Here is a 27,446-nt window from a genome sequence, read left to right as displayed (position 1 = left end):
GGGCAGCCCAGTCCTCCTCCTGTTATTGGGATGTATAATATGGCTGCTCTATAGTATCTCACCACTGAGGGGAAGCCCAGTCCTCCTTCTGTTATTGGGATGAATAATATGGCTGCTCTATAGTATCTCACCACTGAGGGGCAGCCCAGTCCTCCTGTTATTGGGATGTATAATATGTCGGCTCTATAATATCTCACCACTGAGGGGCAGCCCAGTCCTCCTCCTGTTATTGGGATGTATAATATGGCTGCTCTATAGTATCTCACCACTGAGGGGCAGCCCAGTCCTCCTCCTGTTATTGGGATGTATAATATGTCTGCTCTATAGTATCTCACCACTGAGGGGAAGCCCAGTCCTCCTTCTGTTATTGGGATGTATAATATGTCTGCACTATAGTATCTCACCACTGAGGGGCAGCCCAGTCCTCTGTTATTGGGATGTATAATATGGCTGCTCTATAGTATTTAACCACTGAGGGGCAGCCCAGTCCTCCTCCTGTTATTGGGATGTATAATATGGCTGCTCTATAATATCTCACCACTGAGGGGGGTAGCCCAGTCCTCCCTCTGTTATTGGGATGTATAATATGGCTGCTCTATAGTATCTCACCACTGAGGGGCAGCCCAGTCCTCCTCCTGTTATTGGGATGTATAATATGGCTGCTCTATAATATCTCACCACTGAGGGGCAGCCCAGTCCTCCTCCTGTTATTGGGATGTATATGGCTGCTCTATAATATCTCACCACTGAGGGGCAGCCCAGTCCTCCTGTTATTGGAATGTATAATATGGCTGCTCTATAGTATCTCACCACTGAGGGGCAGCCCAGTCCTCCTGTTATTGGGATGTATAATATGGCTGCTCTATAATATCTCACCACTGACAGCCCAGTCCTCCTCCTGTTATTGGGATGTATAATATGGCTGCTCTATAATATCTCACCACTGAGGGGCAGCCCAGTCCTCCTCCTGTTATTAGGATGTATAATATGTCTGCTCTATAGTATCTCACCACTGAGGGGCAGTCCAGTCCTCCTGTTATTGGGATGTATAATATGGCTGCTCTATAATATCTCACCACTGACAGCCCAGTCCTCCTCCTGTTATTGGGATGTATAATATGGCTGCTCTATAATATCTCACCACTGAGGGGCAGCCCAGTCCTCCTCCTGTTATTGGGATGTATAATATGGCTGCTCTATAGTATCTCACCACTGACAGCCCAGTCCTCCTCCTGTTATTGGGATATATAATATGTCTGCTCTATAGTATCTCACCACTGAGGGGCAGCCCAGCCCTCCTGTTATTGGGATGTATAATATGGCTGCTCTATAATATCTCACCACTGACAGCCCAGTCCTCCTCCTGTTATTGGGATATATAATATGTCTGCTCTATAGTATCTCACCACTGAGGGGCAGCCAGTCCTCCCTCTGTTATTGGGCTGTATAATATGGCTGCTCTATAGTATCTCACCACTGAGGGGCAGCCCAGTTCTCCTCCTGTTATTGGGATGTATAATATGGCTGCTCTATAGTATCTCACCACTGAGGGGCAGCCCAGTCCTCCTCCTGCTATTGGGATGTATAATATGGCTGCTCTATAGTATCTCAGCACTGAGGGGCAGCCCAGTCCTCCTCCTGTTATTGGGATGTATAATATGGCTGCTCTATAGTATCTCACCACTGAGGGGCAGCCCAGTCCTCCTTCTGTTATTGGGATGTATAATATGGCTGCTCTATAGTATCTCACCACTGAGGGGAAGCCCAGTCCTCCTTCTGTTATTGGGATGAATAATATGGCTGCTCTATAGTATCTCACCACTGAGGGGCACAGTCCTCCTCCTGTTATTGGGATGTATAATATAGCTGCTCTATAGTATCTCACCACTGAGGGGCAGCCAGTCCTCCCTCTGTTATTGGGATGTATAATATGGCTGCTCTATAGTATCTCACCACTGAGGGGCACAGTCCTCCTCCTGTTATTGGGATGTATAATATGGCTGCTCTATAGTATCTCACCACTGATGGGCAGCCCAGTCCTCCTCCTGTTATTGGGATATATAATATGGCTGCTCTGTAGAATCTGACCACTGAGGGGCAGCCAGTCCTCCCTCTGTTATTGGGATGTATAATATGGCTGCTCTATAATATCTCACCACTGAGGGGCAGCCCAGTCCTCCTGTTATTGGGATATATAATATGTCTGCTCTATAGTATCTCCCCACTGAGGGGCAGCCCAGTCCTCCTCCTGTTATTGGGATATATAATATGGCTGCTCTATAATATCTCACCACTGAGGGGCAGCCCAGTTCTCCTTTTATTGGGATGTATAATATGTCTGCTCTATAGTATCTCACCACTGAGGGGCAGCCCAGTCCTCCCTCTGTTATTGGGATGTATAATATGGCTGCTCTATAGTATCTCACCACTGAGGGGTAGCCCAGTCCTCCCTCTGTTATTGGGATGTATAATATGGCTGCTCTATAGTATCTCACCACTGAGGGGCAGCCCAGTCCTCCTCCTGTTATTGGGATGTATAATATGGCTGCTCTATAATATCTCACCACTGAGGGGCAGCCCAGTCCTCCTCCTGTTATTGGGATGTATAATATGGCTGCTCTATAATATCTCACCACTGAGGGGGGTAGCCCAGTCCTCCCTCTGTTATTGGGATGTATAATATGGCTGCTCTATAATATCTCACCACTGAGGGGCAGCCCAGTCCTCCTGTTATTGGAATGTATAATATGGCTGCTCTATAGTATCTCACCACTGAGGGGCAGCCCAGTCCTCCTGTTATTGGGATGTATAATATGGCTGCTCTATAATATCTCACCACTGAGGGGTAGCCCAGTCCTCCCTCTGTTATTGGGATGTATAATATGGCTGCTCTATAGTATCTCACCACTGAGGGGCAGCCCAGTCCTCCTCCTGTTATTGGGATGTATAATATGGCTGCTCTATAATATCTCATCACTGAGGGGCAGCCCAGTCCTCCCTCTGTTATTGGGATGTATAATATGGCTGCTCTATAATATCTCACCACTGAGGGGCAGCCCAGTCCTCCTCCTGTTATTGGGATGTTTATGGCTGCTCTATAATATCTCACCACTGAGGGGCAGCCCAGTCCTCCTGTTATTGGGATGTATAATATGGCTGCTCTATAATATCTCACCACTGACGGCCCAGTCCTCCTCCTGTTATTGGGATGTATAATATGGCTGCTCTATAATATCTCACCACTGAGGGGCAGCCCAGTCCTCCTCCTGTTATTAGGATGTATAATATGTCTGCTCTATAGTATCTCACCACTGAGGGGCAGCCCAGTCCTCCTGTTATTGGGATGTATAATATGGCTGCTCTATAATATCTCACCACTGACAGCCCAGTCCTCCTCCTGTTATTGGGATGTATAATATGGCTGCTCTATAGTATCTCACCACTGACAGCCCAGTCCTCCTCCTGTTATTGGGATATATAATATGTCTGCTCTATAGTATCTCACCACTGAGGGGCAGCCCAGCCCTCCTGTTATTGGGATGTATAATATGGCTGCTCTATAATATCTCACCACTGACAGCCCAGTCCTCCTCCTGTTATTGGGATGTATAGTATGGCTGCTCTATAGAATCTGACCACTGAGGGGCAGCCAGTCCTCCCTCTGTTATTGGGATGTATAATATGGCTGCTCTATAATATCTCACCACTGAGGGGCAGCCCAGTCCTCCTGTTATTGGGATATATAATATGTCTGCGCTATAGTATCTCACCACTGAGGGGCAGCCCAGTCCTCCTCCTGTTATTGGGATGTATAGTATGGCTGCTCTACAGTATCTGACCACTGAGGGGCAGCCAGTCCTCCCTCTGTTATTGGGATGTATAATATGGCTGCTCTATAATATCTCACCACTGAGGGGCAGCCCAGTTCTCCTTTTATTGGGATGTATAATATGTCTGCTCTATAGTATCTCACCACTGAGGGGCAGCCCAGTCCTCCCTCTGTTATTGGGATGTATAATATGTCTGCTCTATAGTATCTCACCACTGAGGGGTAGCCCAGTCCTCCTGTTATTTGGATGTATAATATGGCTGCTCTATAATATCTCACCACTGAGGGGCAGACCAGTCCTCCTCCTGTTATTGGAATGTATAATATGGCTGCTCTATAGTTTCTTACCACTGAGGGGCAGCCCAGTTCTCCTGTTATTGGGATGTATAATATGGCTGCTCTATAGTATCTCATCACTGAGGGGCAGCCCAGTCCTCCCTCTGTTATTGGGATGTATAATATGTCTTCTCTATAGTATCTGACCACTGAGGGGCAGCCAGTCCTCCCTCTGTTATTGGGATGTATAATATGTCTTCTCTATAGTATCTCACCACTGAGGGGCAGCCAGTCCTCCTTCTGTTATTGGGATGTATAATATGGCTGCTCTATAATATCTCACCACTGAGGGGCAGCCCAGTCCTCCTCCTGTTATTAGGATGTATAATATGTCTGCTCTATAGTATCTCTCCACTGAGGGGCAGCCCAGTCCTCCTCCTGGTATTGGGATGTATAATATGGCTGCTCTATAGTATCTCACCACTGAGGGGCAGCCCAGTCCTCCTCCTGTTATTGGGATGTATAATATGGCTGCTCTATAGTATCTCACCACTGAGGGGCAGCCCAGTCCTCCTCCTGTTATTGGGATGTATAATATGGCTGCTCTATAGTATCTCACCACTGAGGGGCAGCCCAGTCCTCCTCCTGTTATTGGGATGTATAATATGGCTGCTCTATAGTATCTGACCACTGAGGGGCAGCCCAGTCCTCCCTCTGTTACTGGGATGTATAATATGGCTGCTCTATAGTATCTCACCACTGAGGGGCAGCCCAGTCCTCCTCCTGTTATTGGGATGTATAATATGGCTGCTCTATAATATCTCATCACTGAGGGGCAGCCAGTCCTCCTTCTGTTATTGGGATGTATAATATGGCTGCTCTATAATATCTCACCACTGAGGGGTAGCCCAGTCCTCCTCCTGTTATTGGGATGTATAATATGGCTGCTCTATAATATCTCACCACTGATGGGCAGCCCAGTCCTCCTCCTGTTATTGAGATGTATAATATGGCTGCTCTATAATATCTCACAACTGAGGGGCAGCCCAGTCCTCCTCCTGTTATTGGGATGTATATGGCTGCTCTATAATATCTCACCACTGAGGGGCAGCCCAGTCCTCCCTCTGTTATTGGGATGTATAATATGTCTGCTCTATAGTATCTCACCACTGAGGGGCAGCCCAGTCCTCCTCCTGTTATTGGGATGTATAATATGGCTGCTCTATAATATCTCACCACTGAGGGGCAGCCCAGTCCTCCTCCTGTTATTGGGATATATAATATGGCTGCTCTATAGTATCTCACCACTGAGGGGCAGCCCAGTCCTACTCCTGTTATTGGGATGTATAATATGGCTACTCTATAATATCTCACCACTGAGGGGCAGCCCAGTCCTCCTTCTGTTATTGGGATATATAATGTCTGCTCTATAGTATCTCACCACTGAGGGGCAGCCAATCCTCCTCCTGTTATTATGGCTGCGCTATAATATCTCACCACTGAGGGGCAGCCAGTCCTCCCTCTGTTATTGGGATATATAATATGGCTGCGCTATAGTATCTCACCACTGAGGGGCAGCCCAGTCCTCCTTCTGTTATTGGGATGTATAATATGTCTTCTCTTTAGTATCTCACCACTGAGGGGCAGCCCAGTCCTCCTCCTGTTATTGGGATGTATAATATGGCTGCTCTATAGTATCTCACCACTGAGGGGCAGCCCAGTCCTCCTCCTGTTATTGGGATGTATAATATGGCTGCTCTATAGTATCTGACCACTGAGGGGCAGCCCAGTCCTCCTCCTGTTATTGGGATGTATAATATGGCTGCTCTATAGTATCTCACCACTGAGGGGCAGCCCAGTCCTCCTCCTGTTATTGGGATGTATAATATGGCTGCTCTATAGTATCTGACCACTGAGGGGCAGCCCAGTCCTCCTCCTGTTATTGGGATGTATAATATGGCTTCTCTATAGTATCTCACCACTGAGGGGCAGCCAGTCCTCCCTCTGTTATTGGGATGTATAATATGGCTGCTCTATAGTATCTCACCAATGAGGGGCAGCCCAGTCCTCCTCCTGTTATTGGGATGTATAATATGGCTGCTCTATAATATCTCACCACTGAGGGGCAGCCCAGTCCTCCTCCTGTTATTGGGATATATAATATGGCTGCTCTATAGTATCTCACCACTGAGGGGCAGCCCAGTCCTACTCCTGTTATTGGGATGTATAATATGGCTGCTCTATAGTATCTCACCACTGAGGGGCAGCCCAGTCCTCCTCCTGTTATTGGGATGTATAATATGGCTGCTCTAAAGTATCTCACCACTGAGGGGCAGCCAGTCCTCCCTCTGTTATTGGGATGTATAATATGGCTGCTCTATAGTATCTCACCACTGAGGGGCACAGTCCTCCTCCTGTTATTGGGATGTATAATATGGCTGCTCTATAGTATCTCACCACTGATGGGCAGCCCAGTCCTCCTCCTGTTATTGGGATATATAATATGGCTGCTCTATAATATCTCACCACTGAGGGGCAGCCCAGTCCTCCTCCTGTTATTAGGATGTATAATATGTCTGCTCTATAGTATCTCACCACTGAGGGGCAGCCCAGTCCTCCTGTTATTGGGATGTATAATATGGCTGCTCTATAATATCTCACCACTGACAGCCCAGTCCTCCTCCTGTTATTGGGATGTATAATATGGCTGCTCTATAATATCTCACCACTGAGGGGCAGCCCAGTCCTCCTCCTGTTATTGGGATGTATAATATGGCTGCTCTATAGTATCTCACCACTGACAGCCTAGTCCTCCTCCTGTTAGTGGGATATATAATATGTCTGCTCTATAGTATCTCACCACTGAGGGGCAGCCCAGCCCTCCTATTATTGGGATGTATAATATGGCTGCTCTATAATATCTCACCACTGACAGCCCAGTCCTCCTCCTGTTATTGGGATATATAATATGTCTGCTCTATAGTATCTCACCACTGAGGGGCAGCCAGTCCTCCCTCTGTTATTGGGCTGTATAATATGGCTGCTCTATAGTTTCTCACCACTGAGGGGCAGCCCAGTTCTCCTCCTGTTATTGGGATGTATAATATGGCTGCTCTATAGTATCTCACCACTGAGGGGCAGCCCAGTCCTCCTCCTGTTATTGGGATATATAATATAGCTGCTCTATAGTATCTCACCACTGAGGGGCAGCCAGTCCTCCCTCTGTTATTGGGATGTATAATATGGCTGCTCAATAGTATCTCACCACTGAGGGGCACAGTCCTCCTCCTGTTATTGGGATGTATAATATGGCTGCTCTATAGTATCTCACCACTGATGGGCAGCCCAGTCCTCCTCCTGTTATTGGGATATATAATATGGCTGCTCTATAGAATCTGACCACTGAGGGGCAGCCAGTCCTCCCTCTGTTATTGGGATGTATAATATGGCTGCTCTATAATATCTCACCACTGAGGGGCAGCCCAGTCCTCCTGTTATTGGGATATATAATATGTCTGCTCTATAGTATCTCCCCACTGAGGGGCAGCCCAGTCCTCCTGTTATTGGGATGTATAGTATGGCTGCTCTATAGTATCTCACCACTGAGGGGCAGCCCAGTCCTCCTCCTGTTATTGGGATGTATAATATGTCTGCTCTATAGTATCTCACCACTGAGGGGTAGCCCAGTCCTCCTCCTGTTATTGGGATGTATAGTATGGCTGCTCTATAGTATCTCACCACTGAGGGGCAGCCCAGTCCTCCTCCTGTTATTGGGATGTATAATATGTCTGCTCTATAGTATCTCACCACTGAGGGGTAGCCCAGTCCTCCTCCTGTTATTGGAATGTATAATATGTCTGCTCTATAGTATCTCACCACTGAGGGGAAGCCCAGTCCTCCTCCTGTTATTGGGATGTATAATATGTCTGCTCTATAGTATCTCACCACTGAGGGGCAGCCCAGTCCTCCTTCTGTTATTGGGATGTATAATATGTCTGCTCTATAGTATCTCACCACTGAGGGGCAGCCCAGTCCTCCTTCTGTTATTGGGATGTATAATATGGCTGCTCTATAGTATCTCACCACTGAGGGGCAGCCCAGTCCTCTGTTATTGGGATGTATAATATGGCTGCTCTATAGTATCTAACCACTGAGGGGCAGCCCAGTCCTCCCTCTGTTATTGGGATGTATAATATGGCTGCTCTATAGTATCTCACCACTGAGGGGCAGCCCAGTCCTCCCTCTGTTATTGAGATGTATAATATGGCTGCTCTATAGTATCTCACCACTGAGGGGCAGCCCAGTCCTCCTCCTGTTATTGGGATGTATAATATGGCTGCTCTATAATATCTCATCACTGAGGGGCAGCCAGTCCTCCTTCTGTTATTGGGATGTATAATATGGCTGCTCTATAATATCTCACCACTGAGGGGTAGCCCAGTCCTCCCTCTGTTATTGGGATGTATAATATGGCTGCTCTATAGTATCTCACCACTGAGGGGTAGCCCAGTCCTCCCTCTGTTATTGGGATGTATAATATGGCTGCTCTATAGTATCTCACCACTGAGGGGCAGCCCAGTCCTCCTCCTGTTATTGGGATGTATAATATGGCTGCTCTATAATATCTCATCACTGAGGGGCAGCCCAGTCCTCCCTCTGTTATTGGGATGTATAATATGGCTGCTCTATAATATCTCACCACTGAGGGGCAGCCCAGTCCTCCTCCTGTTATTGGGATGTATAATATGGCTGCTCTATAATATCTCACCACTGAGGGGGGGGTAGCCCAGTCCTCCCTCTGTTATTGGGATGTATAATATGGCTGATCTATAATATCTCACCACTGAGGGGCAGCCCAGTCCTCCTCCTGTTATTGGGATGTTTATGGCTGCTCTATAATATCTCACCACTGAGGGGCAGCCCAGTCCTCCTGTTATTGGGATGTATAATATGGCTGCTCTATAATATCTCACCACTGAGGGGCAGCCCAGTCCTCCTCCTGTTATTAGGATGTATAATATGTCTGCTCTATAGTATCTCACCACTGAGGGGCAGCCCAGTCCTCCTGTTATTGGGATGTATAATATGGCTGCTCTATAATATCTCACCACTGACAGCCCAGTCCTCCTCCTGTTATTGGGATGTATAATATGGCTGCTCTATAATATCTCACCACTGAGGGGCAGCCCAGTCCTCCTCCTGTTATTAGGATGTATAATATGTCTGCTCTATAGTATCTCACCACTGAGGGGCAGCCCAGTCCTCCTATTATTGGGATGTATAATATGGCTGCTCTATAATATCTCACCACTGACAGCCCAGTCCTCCTCCTGTTATTGGGATGTATAATATGGCTGCTCTATAATATCTCACCACTGAGGGGCAGCCCAGTCCTCCTCCTGTTATTGGGATGTATAATATGGCTGCTCTATAGTATCTCACCACTGACAGCCCAGTCCTCCTCCTGTTATTGGGATATATAATATGTCTGCTCTATAGTATCTCACCACTGAGGGGCAGCCCAGCCCTCCTGTTATTGGGATGTATAATATGGCTGCTCTATAATATCTCACCACTGACCGCCCAGTCCTCCTCCGGTTATTGGGATATATAATATGTCTGCTCTATAGTATCTCACCACTGAGGGGCAGCCAGTCCTCCCTCTGTTATTGGGTTGTATAATATGGCTGCTCTATAGTATCTCACCACTGAGGGGCAGCCCAGTTCTCCTCCTGTTATTGGGATGTATAATATGGCTGCTCTATAGTATCTCACCACTGAGGGGGCAGCCCAGTCCTCCTCCTGTTATTGGGATGTATAATATGGCTGCTCTATAATATCTCACCACTGACAGCCCAGTCCTCCTCCTGTTATTGGGATATATAATATGTCTGCTCTATAGTATCTCACCACTGAGGGGCAGCCAGTCCTCCCTCTGTTATTGGGATGTATAATATGGCTGCTCTATAGTATCTCACCACTGAGGGGCACAGTCCTCCTCCTGTTATTGGGATGTATAATATGGCTGCTCTATAGTATCTCACCACTGATGGGCAGCCCAGTCCTCCTCCTGTTATTGGGATGTATAGTATGGCTGCTCTATAGAATCTGACCACTGAGGGACAGCCAGTCCTCCCTCTGTTATTGGGATGTATAATATGGCTGCTCTATAATATCTCACCACTGAGGGGCAGCCCAGTCCTCCTGTTATTGGGATATATAATATGTCTGCGCTATAGTATCTCACCACTGAGGGGCAGCCCAGTCCTCCTCCTGTTATTGGGATGTATATTATGGCTGCTCTATAATATCTCACCACTGAGGGGCAGCCCAGTTCTCCTTTTATTGGGATGTATAATATGTCTGCTCTATAGTATCTCACCACTGAGGGGTAGCCCAGTCCTCCTGTTATTTGGATGTATAATATGGCTGCTCTATAATATCTCACCACTGAGGGGCAGCCCAGTCCTCCTCCTGTTATTGGAATGTATAATATGGCTGCTCTATAGTTTCTTACCACTGAGGGGCAGCCCAGTTCTCCTGTTATTGGAATGTATAATATGGCTGCTCTATAGTATCTCACCACTGAGGGGCAGCCCAGTCCTCCTGTTATTGGGATGTATAATATGGCTGCTCTATAGTATCTCATCACTGAGGGGCAGCCCAGTCCTCCTCCTGTTATTGGGATGTATAATATGGTTGCTCTATAATATCTCACCACTGAGGGGCAGCCCAGTCCTCCACCTGTTATTGGGATATATAATATGTCTGCGCTATAGTATCTCACCACTGAGGGGCAGCCCAGTCCTCCTGTTATTGGGATGTATAATATGGCTGCTCTATAGTATCTGACCACTGAGGGGCAGCCAGTCCTCCCTCTGTTATTGGGATGTATAATATGGCTGCTCTATAATATCTCACCACTGAGGGGTAGCCCAGTCCTCCTCCTGTTATTGGGATGTATAATATGGTTGCTCTATAGTATCTCACCACTGAGGGGCAGCCCAGTCCTCCTCCTGTTATTGGGATGTATAATATGGCTGCTCTATAATATCTCATCACTGAGGGGCAGCCAGTCCTCCTTCTGTTATTGGGATGTATAATATGGCTGCTCTATAATATCTCACCACTGAGGGGTAGCCCAGTCCTCCTCCTGTTATTGGGATGTATAATATGGCTGCTCTATAATATCTCACCACTGATGGGCAGCCCAGTCCTCCTGTTATTGGGATGTATAATATGGCTGCTCTATAATATCTCACCACTGAGGGGCAGCCCAGTTCTCCTGTTATTGGGATGTATAATATGGCTGCTCTATAGTATCTCACTACTGAGGGGCAGCCAGTCCTGCTCCTGTTATTGGGATGTATAATATGGCTGCTCTATAATATATCATCACTGAGGGGCAGCCCAGTCCTCCCTTTGTTATTGGGATGTATAATATGGCTGCTCTATAATATCTCACAACTGAGGGGCAGCCCAGTCCTCCTCCTGTTATTGGGATGTATATGGCTGCTCTATAATATCTCACCACTGAGGGGCAGCCCAGTCCTCCTGTTATTGGGATGTATAATATGTCTGCTCTATAGTATCTCACCACTGAGGGGCAGCCCGGTCCTCCTGTTATTGGGATGTATAATATGGCTGCTCTATAGTACCTCACCACTGAGGGGCAGCCCAGCCCTCCTGTTATTGGGATGTATAATATGGCTGCTCTATAATATCTCACCACTGACAGCCCAGTCCTCCTCCTGTTATTGGGATGTATAATATGGCTGCTCTATAATATCTCACCACTGAGGGGCAGCCCAGTCCTCCTCCTGTTATTAGGATGTATAATATGTCTGCTCTATAGTATCTCACCACTGAGGGGCAGCCCAGTCCTCCTGTTATTGGGATGTATAATATGGCTGCTCTATAATATCTCACCACTGACAGCCCAGTCCTCCTCCTGTTATTGGGATGTATAATATGGCTGCTCTATAATATCTCACCACTGAGGGGCAGCCCAGTCCTCCTCCTGTTATTGGGATGTATAATATGGCTGCTCTATAGTATCTCACCACTGACAGCCCAGTCCTCCTCCTGTTAGTGGGATATATAATATGTCTGCTCTATAGTATCTCACCACTGAGGGGCAGCCCAGCCCTCCTGTTATTGGGATGTATAATATGGCTGCTCTATAATATCTCACCACTGACAGCCCAGTCCTCCTCCTGTTATTGGGATATATAATATGTCTGCTCTATAGTATCTCACCACTGAGGGGCAGCCAGTCCTCCCTCTGTTATTGGGCTGTATAATATGGCTGCTCTATAGTATCTCACCACTGAGGGGCAGCCCAGTTCTCCTCCTGTTATTGGGATGTATAATATGGCTGCTCTATAGTATCTCACCACTGAGGGGCAGCCCAGTCCTCCTCCTGTTATTGGGATATATAATATAGCTGCTCTATAGTATCTCACCACTGAGGGGCAGCCAGTCCTCCCTCTGTTATTGGGATGTATAATATGGCTGCTCTATAGTATCTCACCACTGAGGGGCACAGTCCTCCTCCTGTTATTGGGATGTATAATATGGCTGCTCTATAGTATCTCACCACTGAGGGGCAGCCCAGTCCTCCTCCTGTTATTAGGATGTATAATATGTCTGCTCTATAGTATCTCACCACTGAGGGGCAGCCCAGTCCTCCTGTTATTGGGATGTATAATATGGCTGCTCTATAATATCTCACCACTGACAGCCCAGTCCTCCTCCTGTTATTGGGATGTATAATATGGCTGCTCTATAATATCTCACCACTGAGGGGCAGCCCAGTCCTCCTCCTGTTATTGGGATGTATAATATGGCTGCTCTATAGTATCTCACCACTGAGGGGCAGCCAGTCCTCCCTCTGTTATTGGGATGTATAATATGGCTGCTCTATAGTATCTCACCACTGAGGGGCAGAGTCCTCCTCCTGTTATTGGGATGTATAATATGGCTGCTGTATAGTATCTCACCACTGATGGGCAGCCCAGTCCTCCTCCTGTTATTGGGATATATAATATGGCTGCTCTATAGAATCTGACCACTGAGGGGCAGCCAGTCCTCCCTCTGTTATTGGGATGTATAATATGGCTGCTCTATAATATCTCACCACTGAGGGGCAGCCCAGTCCTCCTGTTATTGGGATATATAATATGTCTGCTCTATAGTATCTCCCCACTGAGGGGCAGCCCAGTCCTCCTGTTATTGGGATGTATAGTATGGCTGCTCTATAGTATCTCACCACTGAGGGGCAGCCCAGTCCTCCTCCTGTTATTGGGATGTATAATATGTCTGCTCTATAGTATCTCACCACTGAGGGGTAGCCCAGTCCTCCTCCTGTTATTGGGATGTATAGTATGGCTGCTCTATAGTATCTCACCACTGAGGGGCAGCCCAGTCCTCCTCCTGTTATTGGGATGTATAATATGTCTGCTCTATAGTATCTCACCACTGAGGGGTAGCCCAGTCCTCCTCCTGTTATTGGAATGTATAATATGTCTGCTCTATAGTATCTCACCACTGAGGGGAAGCCCAGTCCTCCTCCTGTTATTGGGATGTATGATATGTCTGCTCTATAGTATCTCACCACTGAGGGGCAGCCCAGTCCTCCTTCTGTTATTGGGATGTATAATATGTCTGCTCTATAGTATCTCACCACTGAGGGGCAGCCTAGTCCTCCTTCTGTTATTGGGATGTATAATATGGCTGCTCTATAGTATCTCACCACTGAGGGGCAGCCCAGTCCTCTGTTATTGGGATGTATAATATGGCTGCTCTATAGTATCTAACCACTGAGGGGCAGCCAGTCCTCCTCCTGTTATTGGGATGTATAATATGGCTGCTCTATAATATCTCATCACTGAGGGGCAGCCCAGTCCTCCCTCTGTTATTGGGATGTATAATATGGCTGCTCTATAATATCTCACCACTGAGGGGTAGCCCAGTCCTCCCTCTGTTATTGGGATGTATAATATGGCTGCTCTATAGTATCTCACCACTGAGGGGTAGCCCAGTCCTCCCTCTGTTATTGGGATGTATAATATGGCTGCTCTATAGTATCTCACCACTGAGGGGCAGCCCAGTCCTCCTCCTGTTATTGGGATGTATAATATGGCTGCTCTATAATATCTCATCACTGAGGGGCAGCCCAGTCCTCCCTCTGTTATTGGGATGTATAATATGGCTGCTCTATAATATCTCACCACTGAGGGGCAGCCCAGTCCTCCTCCTGTTATTGGGATGTATAATATGGCTGCTCTATAATATCTCACCACTGAGGGGGGTAGCCCAGTCCTCCCTCTGTTATTGGGATGTATAATATGGCTGCTCTATAATATCTCACCACTGAGGGGCAGCCCAGTCCTCCTGTTATTGGGATGTATAATATGGCTGCTCTATAATATCTCACCACTGAGGGGTAGCCCAGTCCTCCCTCTGTTATTGGGATGTATAATATGGCTGCTCTATAGTATCTCACCACTGAGGGGCAGCCCAGTCCTCCTCCTGTTATTGGGATGTATAATATGGCTGCTCTATAATATCTCACCACTGAGGGGGGCAGCCCAGTCCTCCCTCTGTTATTGGGATGTATAATATGGCTGCTCTATAATATCTCACCACTGAGGGGCAGCCCAGTCCTCCTCCTGTTATTGGGATGTTTATGGCTGCTCTATAATATCTCACCACTGAGGGGCAGCCCAGTCCTCCTGTTATTGGGATGTATAATATGGCTGCTCTATAATATCTCACCACTGACAGCCCAGTCCTCCTCCTGTTATTGGGATGTATAATATGGCTGCTCTATAATATCTCACCACTGAGGGGCAGCCCAGTCCTCCTCCTGTTATTAGGATGTATAATATGTCTGCTCTATAGTATCTCACCACTGAGGGGCAGCCCAGTCCTCCTGTTATTGGGATGTATAATATGGCTGCTCTATAATATCTCACCACTGACAGCCCAGTCCTCCTCCTGTTATTGGGATGTATAATATGGCTGCTCTATAATATCTCACCACTGAGGGGCAGCCCAGTCCTCTTCCTGTTATTGGGATGTATAATATGGCTGCTCTATAGTATCTCACCACTGACAGCCCAGTCCTCCTCCTGTTATTGGGATATATAATATGTCTGCTCTATAGTATCTCACCACTGAGGGTCAGCCCAGCCCTCCTGTTATTGGGATGTATAATATGGCTGCTCTATAATATCTCACCACTGACCGCCCAGTCCTCCTCCTGTTATTGGGATATATAATATGTCTGCTCTATAGTATCTCACCACTGAGGGGCAGCCAGTCCTCCCTCTGTTATTGGGTTGTATAATATGGCTGCTCTATAGTATCTCACCACTGAGGGGCAGCCCAGTTCTCCTCCTGTTATTGGGATGTATAATATGGCTGCTCTATAGTATCTCACCACTGAGGGGGCAGCCCAGTCCTCCTCCTGTTATTGGGATGTATAATATGGCTGCTCTATAATATCTCACCACTGACAGCCCAGTCCTCCTCCTGTTATTGGGATATATAATATGTCTGCTCTATAGTATCTCACCACTGAGGGGCAGCCAGTCCTCCCTCTGTTATTGGGATGTATAATATGGCTGCTCTATAGTATCTCACCACTGAGGGGCACAGTCCTCCTCCTGTTATTGGGATGTATAATATGGCTGCTCTATAGTATCTCACCACTGATGGGCAGCCCAGTCCTCCTCCTGTTATTGGGATGTATAGTATGGCTGCTCTATAGAATCTGACCACTGAGGGACAGCCAGTCCTCCCTCTGTTATTGGGATGTATAATATGGCTGCTCTATAATATCTCACCACTGAGGGGCAGCCCAGTCCTCCTGTTATTGGGATATATAATATGTCTGCGCTATAGTATCTCACCACTGAGGGGCAGCCCAGTCCTCCTCCTGTTATTGGGATGTATAGTATGGCTGCTCTATAGTATCTGACCACTGAGGGGCAGCCAGTCCTCCCTCTGTTATTGGGATGTATATTATGGCTGCTCTATAATATCTCACCACTGAGGGGCAGCCCAGTTCTCCTTTTATTGGGATGTATAATATGTCTGCTCTATAGTATCTCACCACTGAGGGGCAGCCCAGTCCTCCCTCTGTTATTGGGATGTATAATATGTCTGCTCTATAGTATCTCACCACTGAGGGGTAGCCCAGTCCTCCTGTTATTTGGATGTATAATATGGCTGCTCTATAGTTTCTTACCACTGAGGGGCAGCCCAGTTCTCCTGTTATTGGAATGTATAATATGGCTGCTCTATAGTATCTCACCACTGAGGGGCAGCCCAGTCCTCCTGTTATTGGGATGTATAATATGGCTGCTCTATAGTTTCTCATCACTGAGGGGCAGCCCAGTCCTCCTGTTATTAGGATGTATAATATGGCTGCTCTATAGTATCTCACCACTGAGGGGCAGCCCAGTCCACCTCCTGTTATTGGGATGTATAATATGGCTGCTCTATAGTATCTCACCACTGAGGGGCAGCCGAGTCCTCCTCCTGTTATTGGGATGTATAGTATGGCTGCTCTATAGTATCTGACCACTGAGGGGCAGCCAGTCCTGCTCCTGTTATTGGGATGTATAATATGGCTGCTCTATAGTATCTCACCACTGAGGGGCAGCCCAGTCCTCCTCCTGTTATTGGGATGTATAAAATGGCTGCTCTATAGTATCTCACCACTGAGGGGTAGCCCAGTCCTCCCTCTGTTATTGGGATGTATAATATGGCTGCTCTATAGTATCTCACCACTGAGGGGCAGCCCAGTCCTCCTCCTGTTATTGGGATGTATAATATGGCTGCTCTATAATATCTCATCACTGAGGGGCAGCCAGTCCTCCTTCTGTTATTGGGATGTATAATATGGCTGCTCTATAGTATCTCACCACTGAGGGGCAGCCCAGTCCTCCTCCTGTTATTGGGATGTATAATATGGCTGCTCTATAATATCTCACCACTGAGGGGTAGCCCAGTCCTCCTCCTGTTATTGGGATGTATAATATGGCTGCTCTATAATATCTCACCACTGATGGGCAGCCCAGTCCTCCTCCTGTTATTGAGATGTATAATATGGCTGCTCTATAATATCTCACCACTGAGGGGCAGCCCAGTTCTCCTGTTATTGGGATGTATAATATGGCTGCTCTATAGTATCTCACTACTGAGGGGCAGCCCAGTCCTCCTCCTGTTATTGGGATGTATAATATGGCTGCTCTATAATATCTCATCACTGAGGGGCAGCCCAGTCCTCCCTTTGTTATTGGGATGTATAATATGGCTGCTCTATAATATCTCACAACTGAGGGGCAGCCCAGTCCTGCTCCTGTTATTGGGATGTATAATATGGCTGCTCTATAATATCTCATCACTGAGGGGCAGCCCAGTCCTCCCTTTGTTATTGGGATGTATAATATGGCTGCTCTATAATATCTCACAACTGAGGGGCAGCCCAGTCCTCCTCCTGTTATTGGGATGTATATGGCTGCTCTATAATATCTCACCACTGAGGGGCAGCCCAGTCCTGCTCCTGTTATTGGGATGTATAATATGGCTGCTCTATAATATCTCATCACTGAGGGGCAGCCCAGTCCTCCCTTTGTTATTGGGATGTATAATATGGCTGCTCTATAATATCTCACAACTGAGGGGCAGCCCAGTCCTCCTCCTGTTATTGGGATGTATATGGCTGCTCTATAATATCTCACCACTGAGGGGCAGCCCAGTCCTCCTGTTATTGGGATGTATAATATGTCTGCTCTATAGTATCTCACCACTGAGGGGCAGCCCGGTCCTCCTGTTATTGGGATGTATAATATGGCTGCTCTATAGTACCTCACCACTGAGGGGCAGCCCAGTTTTCCTCCTGTTATTGGGATGTATAATATGGCTCCTCTATAGTATCTCATCACTGAGGGGCAGCCAGTACTCCTCCTGTTATTGGAATGTATAATATGGCTGCTCTATAACATCTCACCAATGAGGGGCAGCCCAGTCCTCCTCCTGTTATTGGGATGTATAGTATGGCTGCTCTATAGTATCTCACCACTGAGGGGCAGCCAGTCCTCCCTCTGTTATTGGAATGTATAATATGGCTGCTCTATAATATCTCACCACTGAGGGGCAGCCCAGTTCTCCTGTTATTGGTATGTATAATATGTCTGCTCTATAGTATCTCACCACTGAGGGGCAGCCAGTCCTCCTCCTGTTATTGGGATGTATAATATGGCTGCTCTATAATATCTCATCACTGAGGGGCAGCCCAGTCCTCCCTCTGTTATTGGGATGTATAATATGGCTGCTCTATAATATCTCACCACTGATGGGGCAGCCCAGTCCTCCTCCTGTTATTGGGATGTATAATATGGCTGCTCTATAGTATCTCACCACTGAGGGGCAGCCCAGTCCTCCTGTTATTGGAATGTATAATATGGCTGCTCTATAGTATCTCACCACTGAGGGGCAGCCCAGTCCTCCTCCTGTTTTTGTTATGTATAATATGTCTGCTCTATAGTATCTCACCACTGAGGGGCAGCCCAGTCCTCCTCCTGTTATTGGGATGAATAATATGGCTGCTCTATAGTATCTCACCACTGAGGGGCAGCCCAGTCCTCCTGTTATTGGAATGTATAATATGTCTGCTCTATAGTATCTCACCACTGAGGGGCAGCCCAGTCCTCCTGTTATTGGGATGTATAATATGGCTGCTCTATAATATCTCACCACTGAGGGGCAGCCCAGTCCTCCTGTTATTAGGATGTATAATATGTCTGCTCTATAGTATCTCACCACTGAGGGGCAGCCAGTCCTCCCTCTGTTATTGGGATGTATAATATGGCTGCTCTATAATATCTCACCACGGAGGGGCAGCCCAGTCCTCCTCCTGTTATTGGGATGTATAATATGGCTGCTCTATAATATCTCACCACTGAGGGGCAGCCCAGTCCTCCTTCTGTTATTGGGATATATAATATGTCTGCTCTATAGTATCTCACCACTGAGGGGCAGCCAATCCTCCTCCTGTTATTATGGCTGCGCTATAATATCTCACCACTGAGGGGCAGCCAGTCCTCCCTCTGTTATTGGGATATATAATATGGCTGCGCTATAGTATCTCACCACTGAGGGGCAGCCCAGTCCTCCTTCTGTTATTGGGATGTATAATATGTCTTCTCTTTAGTATCTCACCACTGAGGGGCAGCCCAGTCCTCCTCCTGTTATTGGGATGTATAATATGGCTGCTCTATAGTATCTCACCACTGAGGGGCAGCCCAGTCCTCCTCCTGTTATTGGGATGTATAATATGACTGCTCTATAGTATCTGACCACTGAGGGGCAGCCCAGTCCTCCTCCTGTTATTGGGATGTATAATATGGCTGCTCTATAGTATCTCACCACTGAGGGGCAGCCAGTCCTCCCTCTGTTATTGGGATGTATAATATGGCTGCTCTATAGTATCTCACCAATGAGGGGCAGCCCAGTCCTCCTCCTGTTATTGGGATGTATAATATGGCTGCTCTATAATATCTCACCACTGAGGGGCAGCCCAGTCCTCCTCCTGTTATTGGGATATATAATATGGCTGCTCTATAGTATCTCACCACTGAGGGGCAGCCCAGTCCTCCTCCTGTTATTGGGATGTATAATATGGCTGCTCTATAGTATCTCATCACTGAGGGGCAGCCCAGTCCTCCTCCTGTTATTGGGATGTATAATATGGCTGCTCTATAGTATCTCACCACTGAGGGGCAGCCCAGTCCTCCTCCTGTTATTGGGATGTATAATATGGCTGCTCTATAGTATCTCACCACTGAGGGGCAGCCCAGTCCTCCTGTTATTAGGATGTATAATATGGCTGCTCTATAGTATCTCACCACTAAGGGGCAGCCCAGTCCTCCTGTTATTAGGATGTATAATATGGCTGCTCTATAGTATCTCACCACTGAGGGGCAGCCCAGTCCTCCTGTTATTGGGATGTATAATATGGCTGCTCTATAGTATCTCACCACTGAGGGGCAGCCCAGTCCTCCTGTTATTAGGATGTATAATATGTCTGCTCTATAGTATCTCACCACTGAGGGGCAGCCAGTCCTCCCTCTGTTATTGGGATGTATAATATGTCTTCTCTATAGTATCTCACCACTGAGGGGCAGCCCAGTCCTCCTTCTGTTATTGGGATGTATAATATGTCTTCTCTATAGTATCTCACCACTGAGGGGCAGCCAGTCCTCCTCCTGTTATTGGGATGTATAATATGGGTGCTCTATAATATCTCACCACTGAGGGGCAGCCCAGTCCTCCTGTTATTGGGATGTATAATATGGCTGCTCTATAGTATTTCACCACTGAGGGGCAGCCCAGTCCTCCTCCTGTTATTGGGATGTATAATATGGCTTCTCTATAGTATCTCACCACTGAGGGGCAGCCCAGTCCTCCTCCTGTTATTGGGATGTATAATATGGCTGCTCTATAGTATCTCACCACTGAGGGGCAGCCCAGTCCTCCTGTTATTGGGATGTATAATATGTCTGCTCTATAGTATCTCACCACTGAGGGGCAGCCCAGTTCTCCCTCTGTTATTGGGATGTATAATATGGCTGCTCTATAATATCTCACCACTGAGGGGCAGCCCAGTCCTCCCTCTGTTATTGGGATGTATAATATGGCTGCTCTATAGTATCTCATCACTGAGGGGCAGCCCAGTCCTCCACCTGTTATTGGGATGTATAATATGGCTGCTCTATAGTATCTCACCACTGAGGGGCAGCCCAGTCCTCCTCCTGTTATTGGGATGTATAATATGGCTGCTCTATAATATCTCACCACTGAGGGGCAGCCCAGTCCTCCTCCTGTTATTGGGATGTATAATATGGCTGCTCTATAATATCTCACCACTGAGGGGCAGCCCAGTCCTCCTCCTGTTATTGGGATGTATAATATGGCTGCTCTATAATATCTCACCACTGAGGGGCAGCCCAGTCCTCCTCCTGTTATTGGGATGTATAATATGGCTGCTCTATAGTATCTGACCACTGAGGGGCAGCCCAGTCCTCCTGTTATTGGGATGAATAATATGTGTGCTCTATAGTATCTCACCACTGAGGGGCAGCCCAGTCCTCCTCCTGTTATTGGGATGTATAATATGGCTGCTCTATAATATCTCACCACTGAGGGGCAGCCCAGTCCTCCTCCTGTTATTGTGATGTATATGGCTGCTCTATAGTATCTCACCACTGAGGGGCAGCCCAGTCCTCCTCCTGTTATTGGGATGTATAATATGGCTGCTCTATAGTATCTCACCACTGAGGGGCAGCCCAGTCCTCCTCCTGTTATTGGGATATATAATATGGCTGCTCTATAATATCTCACCATTGAGGGGCAGCCCAGTCCTCCTCCTGTTATTGGGATATATAATATGTCTGCTCTATAGTATCTCACCACTGAGGGGCAGCCCAGTCCTCCTCCTGTTATTGGGATATATAATATGGCTGCGCTATAGTATCTCACCACTGAGGGGCAGCCCAGTCCTCCTTCTGTTATTGGGATGTATAATATGTCTTCTCTATAGTATCTCACCACTGAGGGGCAGCCCAGTCCTCCTCCTGTTATTGGGATGTATAATATGGCTGCTCTATAATATCTCACCACTGACCGCCCAGTCCTCCTCCTGTTATTGGGATATATAATATGTCTGCTCTATAGTATCTCACCACTGAGGGGCAGCCAGTCCTCCCTCTGTTATTGGGATGTATAATATGGCTGCTCTATAGTATCTCATCACTGAGGGGCAGCCAGTCCTCCTCCTGTTATTGGGATGTATAATATGGCTGCTCTATAATATCTCACCACTGAGGGGCAGCCCAGTCCTCCTGTTATTAGGATGTATAATATGTCTGCTCTATAGTATCTCACCACTGAGCGCAGCCCTGTCCTCCTCCTGTTATTGTTATGTATAATATGGCTGCTCTATAGTATCTGACCACTGAGGGGCAGCCCAGTCCTCCTGTTATTGTTATGTATAATATGTCTGCTCTATAGTATCTCACCACTGAGGGGCAGCCCAGTCCCAGTCCCAGTCAGATCCTGCTGAGAATCGTACGTCGTAGTAGATCGTTTGGAACATTCTTTCGTCGCTGGATCTCCCGCTGTCATCGCTGGATCGGTGTGTGTGTGACACCGATCTAGCGATGCGTTCGCTTGTAACCAGGGTAAACATCGGGTTACTAAGCGCAGGACCGCGCTTAGTAACCCGATGTTTACCCTGGTTACCAGCGTAAATGTAAAAAAAAAAAAACAGTACATACTTACATTCCACTGTCCATCAGGTCCCTTGCCGTTTGCTTCCCGCACTCACTGACTGCCGGCCGTAAAGTGAAAGCACAGTACAGCGGTGACTTCACCGCTGTGCTGTGCTTTCACTTTATGGCCGGCAGTCAGTGAGTGCGGGAAGCAGACGGCAAGGGACAGACACCGGAATGTAAGTATTTACTGTTTTGTTTTTTTTTACGTTGGTAACCAGGGTAAACATCGGGTTACTAAGCGCGGCCCTGCGCTTAGTAACCCGATGTTTACCCTGGTTACCCGGGGACCTCGGCATCGTTGGTCGCTGGAGAGCTGTCTGTGTGACAGCTCTCCAGCGACCACACTACGACTTACCAACGATCACGGCCAGGTCGTGTCGCTGGTCGTGATCGTTGGTAAATCGTATAGTGTGACGGTACCCTATGTTCAATGTGGTACACACAAGGACACAAGACAGAGGTTGAGTCAACTTTAATCCATGTCAACTGGCTGCAAGTGTGAGTGTTATAGCCAACACCTGTTAGGTGCCACAGGTAAGTTACAGGTGCTGTTAATTACACAGATTAGAGAAGCATCACATGATTTTTCAAACAGTGCCAATACTTTTGTCCACCCCTTTTTTATGTTTGGTGTGGAATTATATCCAATTTGGCTTTGGAACAATGCTTTTTGTGTTTTTTCATTTAAGACAAATTAAATGAAGATAATACCAAATAATTTGTGTTTGCAATCATTTTCAGGAAGAAACCGAGTATTATCTGACAGAATTGCAGGGGTGTCAATACTTTTGGCCATGACTGTATAATCACAATGTATTTCTGTAATGCAGTGAAGGCTGAGGTGATATCACTGTGTATAGCCTGCTTTAGCTCAGCTAGTAGGGACTTTAGAGTGGCCTCTGTAATGGGAGTGGAGCAGTGTCTGATGATTTCTGCTCCTGGAGGGTGATCTGCTCATCTCCTCTTGTGCCTGCTCCAGACCGCTGATGCTCCTCTCCAGTGATGTCTGACCCAGCGGCATAGAATCAGTCCCCACGGAGCGCTTCACAGTTCCATTGGCCGCATGTTGTGTGCCGCTGCAGCCATCTTATTTTTTTCTGGGCGCCGATACAAAGACCGCTATTTTGCCCAGCACTGTGTCTCTGCTCCTGATATTGCACTCCATTGCTGACCGGAGTGTGCCTGAGGCTGCTGTGAGTGTTTTGTGAGGGTTTCCCTGCTTTTTTTTGTGTTTCTGTGAGTTGCTAATCTTCTGTAGAAGCGCAGAGCCAGCACTACCTTCGACCACTCAGCTCCTCATCCGGACACGCCCCCCTCAGACTATTTTTAGCAAACCAAGAATATGCTGTTAATTATACTTTTGTTTGTATAAGCCTGTAATAGTGACTTGTAAGCTGATATTTCATATACCATAGTGTGCTCTTATCTTTGACTAGTGATGTTTGCTGATAACTATGCATTTTATTATGGAGCCAGTTTTATTGACATCGAAAGCAGATGGGGTAAAACTATAGAGGAGATCAAGTAGCATTATTTGATTTAATCACCATTGTTTCCCTTATCTTGATGCTGGACTGAAGGACATTTGTTAGATCTAAAAATAGGTTACATTCCTCGGGTATAAAGAGGCTCGGAGAAAGACAGCCAGAGATTCTGCCAAGACTTCCAAATACATTCAAAGTACCAGATACCAGAGACAGAACAGCAGCCAATTTCATGGCACCATCACGAGGGACGCGGCTCTATCATTCTACAGAAAACAACCTAGGGATTTTCGGCTCCGGTTAGAAGAATACAGATCTTCTCCATTGACCATCACTGGACCATGGATGCATTTAGAGAAAGCCAGGATTGGGACCCGCTGGTCGCTTGGGTCTATGGGGATGTTCGGAAAGCCAGGTTGTGACTCTCATGTCAACTGGCCTTGTACCTTGTATGGACTTAATGGTCTGTCATCTTCCTACTCTTAGTTCATGTAATCACTGCACACGTACAAGTTGAAAGATATGCTTGAAATATATGCTTCAAGTGAGAGTTTATTTATAGTGATTGGTGAAGCGACAGGCAAATGATGTTTCGGCCAGTTAATGGCCTTGATCACATAGTCGCCCTTTTAGTTGTGCATCATAGGTCAAAAACCGTTATGTCCCTGTACTTTGGTTGTTGAAGTCGATCATGCGATAAGATACACCCCCTCCTCCGGCTGCGGCCCCGAGTGACTGATCAGAAGTCTCTCCAGCACATCCGTCTGCTTATTGTACTGTATGACGCCACCTAAGCGGGGCGCGAACCATGCAAACTTATGACTGTGCAGTCTACTTGCCTCCGGTACGCCCATATTGTGTCTGCAGCGCGTGCTTTCTTATGGACTCTATCCCACTGTACTGTCCGCTTGTCTCCAATACATGTTGTGTCCGGTCTCTTACTTATGACCTTGTTGGACCCAGTTGTTTTACTTCTGCTTCACACTGTCTGCATGCCTCAGATACGACCATGTTGTCTGCTCCGCTCACTTAAGACTTTGTTTGCTCCCAGGTGTGTTACCTCTGTTCAGCACTGCATTCCTCCGATACACACATGTTGTCTACTCTGCTAGCTTACGGCTTTGTTGGCTCCAGTTGTTAACTCCGCTCCTCTCTGTCTGCATGCCTACGGTATGCCCATGTTGTGTCAGCTCCGCTCCCTTAATTACGACCTTGATGCCTCTTCTCCTCACTGTCTACATGCCTTTTGTATGCCCATGTTGTGTCCACTTGCTTACTTACGGCCTTGTTGGCTGTAGTTGTTACCTCTGCTCTGCATTGTCCACTTGCCTCTGATATGCCCATATTGTGTCCTCTCTGCTCGCTTAGTTATGACCTTGTTGGCTCCAGTTGTTACCTCCACACGTCACTGTCTGCACACCTCCGATACGCCCATGTTGTGTTCTTCGCTCGCTTACTTACGGCTGTGTTGCTTCCGTCTGCCCACTTTTGTGGCTGTTACTGCTGGTCCATCTGGTATTGGCATTTGTGGGTATAAACTCAGTGACCAATGTTAGTGTTGCCAATTTGCTGTAATTACTTCTTGTCTGTAATCTGCAGTATGAGATGGAGACCACCGGGACTTTCAAGCAGCAAAAGCAGCGATTGGTCAAGGAAGGCTTCTCCCTGTCACATATTAAGGACCCGCTGTACCTCTTGGACGAGGCTGCCCGCACCTACTGCCTTCTCACCTCTGACCTCCACTCCCGCATCGTCAACTCTGACCTTAGACTGTAGCATACCTGACCGCAGCCGTGTAGGAATCGTCCATTTCTTGTCACCTAGGGTTTCAAGTTGGAACCTGAGGTGGTTGCAACCATCAGTAGCTTCCATACACTGGCGATGCAAAGAGACCATGGTCCTAATCTGGATCTGGGCTGCCCATCTACTCCCCATTTCGCTGCTTCACTGACTCTTTGCTTCTGGAAATTGCTGAAAATGGGGACCTCTGCAGACTGTGTGAAGTGCCTTCTCCCTCATCGCTGCTGCCCAGTTCAACCAGCATGATTATAGTTCCTAGTATAAAATAGTCATGTGACCGAAGACGCACGTATTCCAATGCTTGCTTTTCCAGGGTAATTGCTACACTTTCTATTTTTTCGGTTTGTAACTTTTTTTTACTGCAGTACATTTTCAATAAAATAATTTTCTAGAATCCAAGTAATAATGTTCTGTCTGACAATCGGTACAAACCCCACATTCCCAAGAGTGTAAGCAGCCACTTCTTACCTCAGCACCCCTGGTATCTCCAGTATTAGGTCAGATAGACAGGCTGGACAGCAGTGTGAGCAGCCTCTTCTTACTTCAGTACTCCTAGCCTCTCAATGTGTTTAGATGGACAGGGAGGACAGCAATGTGAGCAGCCTCTTCTTACCTCGGCACTCTTGGTATCTCCAGAATTAGATCAGATACATGGGTGGACTGCAGTGTGAGCGGCCTCTTCTTACTTCAGCACCCCCTGATCTCGCAATGTATTAGGTCAGATTGATGGGGTGGACAGCAGTGTGAGCAGCCTCTTCTTTTTTTAATCAAGCAAATTTTTATTAATTTTATAACAGTTACACATATACAAATAGCATTCTCAACCAAAGGCGTTTAAACCCCCATATCATGAAGACCTTCCCCCCTCCCCTAACACTTGTTATTCGGAATACCATATCATAGATGTACGACTAAACAAAATAGAATAAATCAAGCCGGTCACGACCAGTCAAGTCGAAAGGCACTCAGCTGATTGGCATTTGTAAACGCATTGTGTAATGATTCCATAGCAACTGATACACCTCTTAACAAGAATCCTATTGAGGCTGATCTCTGGTTACCTCCAAGCCAGAGACCCCATAATTTATCGAAATATTTACTTCTATCCCTTTTGAGATATACTCCTTTTTCCATTGATATGAGGGACTCAACTTGATATCCAGTTTTTAGCAATCCGTTTTCTAGCCATGTATAGTAATCGAGCTATGGCAAGTTTCCCAGTCTCAACAGTACACAGTTCATCTACATATCCCAGTATGCAGGTGAGGGGATTACAAGTCACCACGCACCCATAGAATGATTCTATATGGCCCGAAACTGCTCCCCAATATGAGTGCAGACGTGAGCATGACCATAATATGTGCAATATTCCTTCTTCCTATTGGGCACACCTCTGATATCCAGAATCATTTCTAAGACTTATTTTAAACATTTCAGGTGATCTGTATATTCTGTGAATGATATAGAGCTGCGATAGTCGTTTGGGCTCACTAAGCAAAAGATTGGGCATGTATTCAAGCACCGAAGCACACTCATCATCTGAGAGCGCACCAATCTCTCTCCCATTTATTTTTAATCAACAGAGGGAATTTCTTAAGGAAGACAAATAGATGGTCACTATAGACACTAGATATTACCTCTATCGTGGCTCCCTCTTAGCAAATAGTGTCCAATGCCACGTCTCTCTGTGTTTTAACATCTTTCACTTTA

General features: G+C 46.8%; 1 protein-coding gene across 1 annotated transcript in view; it reads left to right on the top strand.

The window, feature by feature from the left end:
• SLC27A3 (solute carrier family 27 member 3) overlaps positions 1 to 26,130 on the top strand; it is a 38,149-nt gene extending 12,019 nt beyond the window's left edge. Inside the window, exon 10 of the mRNA XM_069768138.1 lies at positions 25,536 to 26,130. Coding sequence (XP_069624239.1) covers positions 25,536 to 25,712 — 177 coding nt within the window. The 3' untranslated portion in view covers positions 25,713 to 26,130. The remainder of the gene's footprint in view (positions 1 to 25,535) is intronic.
• Positions 26,131 to 27,446: the final 1,316 nt, after the last annotated feature.

The sequence above is a fragment of the Ranitomeya imitator genome, chromosome 1 (genome assembly GCF_032444005.1).
Source record: "Ranitomeya imitator isolate aRanImi1 chromosome 1, aRanImi1.pri, whole genome shotgun sequence".
In the NCBI taxonomy this organism is placed as follows: Eukaryota; Metazoa; Chordata; class Amphibia; order Anura; family Dendrobatidae; genus Ranitomeya; species Ranitomeya imitator.
Note: the sequence above shows the minus strand (reverse complement) of the source record. Positions and strands in the feature narration are given on the sequence as shown.